The sequence below is a fragment of the Somniosus microcephalus genome, chromosome 12 (genome assembly GCF_052327205.1).
Source record: "Somniosus microcephalus isolate GS21.2 chromosome 12, FLI_Smic_1.0, whole genome shotgun sequence".
Taxonomy (NCBI): domain Eukaryota; kingdom Metazoa; phylum Chordata; class Chondrichthyes; order Squaliformes; family Somniosidae; genus Somniosus; species Somniosus microcephalus.
In genome coordinates this window covers 151779288-151781419 of record NC_140998.1, presented here as the reverse complement: position 1 = coordinate 151781419, position 2132 = coordinate 151779288, and the positions used below count along the sequence as shown (strand labels likewise).

Genomic DNA, 2132 nt, shown 5'->3' with positions numbered 1-2132 from the left:
GCCTCACCTGATGGCTCAATAGTTAAATCCAGAGCATGGGGTGGACCTGAGCCCTATAGATCAGGATGGCCCCTGGTCTGTGCTGGGCCAGTTGATCTCCATGGCGCTGTGGGGGAAGGCGACAGTTGGATTCAGTGACCTAGGGGTAGGCGAGGAGGGTGAGAGCGAAATCATCCAGGATTCCTGCTCCTGATTACATGGGAATGGATGTCATTTGAGGTCAGCTGTGGTGCCCACCCCAGGAAGCATGGTCATTTCCCAAACCAACAACCTCTACCACTTAAAAGGGCAAGGTCGGCAGGTGCTTGGGAACACCACCACCTCCAAGTCTCACACCATCCCAACTGGGACATGTATCGCCGTTCCTTCATCGTCGCTGGGTCAAAATCCTGGAACTCCTTCCCTAACAGCACTGTGGGAGTACCTTCACCACATGGACTGCAGCGGTTCGAGAAGGTGGCTTACCGCCACCTTCTCAAGGGGCAATTAGGGATGGGCAATAAATGCCGGCCTTCTCCACAGAATGAATAAAATAAAACACTTGGGAGAGGCACTGGAGGGTTTTGGCTTCTGGTGGGATTGTACCTCCGTATAAGGAGCAGTAGGGGAGGAAAATCAGAGAAAAAAGAAATGATGCCCAGTGCTTCAAAATAGATGAGCGTCAACGAGCCGTTTACAGCATTTTAATTCTTTGTTTTTTCTACCCAGGTGAGCATGTGTTGACCTTGAATGAATCTGGTCCATCAGCCATGGCCCTGAATGTTTCAATGGCCAACATGACCACGACTGCTGTGTTCTCGGGCCTTCACCTCCTCTTTGAGTTGAAGCCTCTCTTCATTCCACTGTACGTGGTGCTAGTGGTTGTGGCTTGTACTGGTAATTTCCTCCTCGTGGCTCACATCTCTGCCACCAAGAAGCTTCACACAACCACCAACTTCCTCATCGGCAACCTGGCAGCCTCTGACCTGGTGATGTGCATCTTCTGTGTCCCAATGACGGTGTCCTATGCATTTGAAACCCAAGGGTGGCTTTTTGGAATCTTTATGTGCTACTTTATAACCCTGATGCAATCTGCCACTGTCTTTGTGTCTGTCTTGTCCCTCACTGCCATAGCTGTGGATAGGTACGTGGTAGTGGCATACCCAATCCGTCAGAGAATTAGGCCTCGTTCCTGTGCCTATATCGTTGCATTCATCTGGCTGGTCTCCATTGGTGTTTCAATGCCTTCCTCCCTGCACACCAAATATTTGGACTTCAACCAGTTTGGGTATAATATGATCATCTGTGAAGAGGCCTGGGTCAAGTTGGAGAGGCAAAGGCTGCTGTACTCATGCACCATGCTGCTGCTATCCTACATGCTCCCGCTCTGCGCAGTCTCCATCTCCTACTGCGCCATATCGTGCCACCTGAAGAAGAGGAGCGTCCCGGGAGCGGCCTCGTGCAGTGGCGAGAATTGGTCGAAGAAGAAGAGGAGGACCTTCTGCATGCTCTCCATCTCCGTCCTGTCCTTTGCCCTCTGCTGGATGCCTCTGCAGACGGTCAACCTGATACGGGACATTGACCTCAACATCATAGACAAGAGCTACGTCAACGTGATCCAGTTGTCCTGCCACCTGGTTGCCATGAGCTCCACCTGTTACAACCCCTTCATCTACGCCTCTCTCCACAACAAGTTCTGGCTCCAGCTAAGCAGCCTCCTGTCCCGCAACAAGAAGCGGACGAGCAGCACCATGTCCAGCCAAACATCCCGCTTGAACACATAGGAACATTAGATGTGCCCATGCTCATCGGCAGCAACTTAAAGAGGAAATTCTCTTTGAAATAGAGCAGCTCGTCCATGCTGGATAGGAAGAAATGTGTCTCTTCCCCGCTGAGTCTGTTGAGGCACAGAGCCGCAAGGCAAATCGGCTGGTGCCCATTGCCAAGAGCCCAAGGATGGACCTGCCCCAGCAGACCAGGTCAAGTCGAATGGATCCAACTGTATTCCTTTTAAGAAGCCATAGCATTGGATCAGTCCCCCTCCCCACTCGACGCAACCCCCTAGCCAAGGGTAAGGCTACCGACGGAGCAAGGATAGGATGGGTTGGAACCATTGGGCTGAACTCTGAAATTTGCTACGTTGATAGTCAAAA

The 2132-nt window shown here is 51.7% G+C and overlaps 1 protein-coding gene across 1 annotated transcript; it reads left to right on the top strand.

Moving 5' to 3' along the window:
* The first annotated feature begins 749 nt into the window (after positions 1-749).
* Positions 750-1825, top strand: prlh2r (prolactin releasing hormone 2 receptor). Its single transcript, XM_086004213.1, is given in 2 exon segments — positions 750-1760; positions 1763-1825. Coding segments are annotated over 2 exon segments (1074 nt in total).
* Positions 1826-2132: the final 307 nt, after the last annotated feature.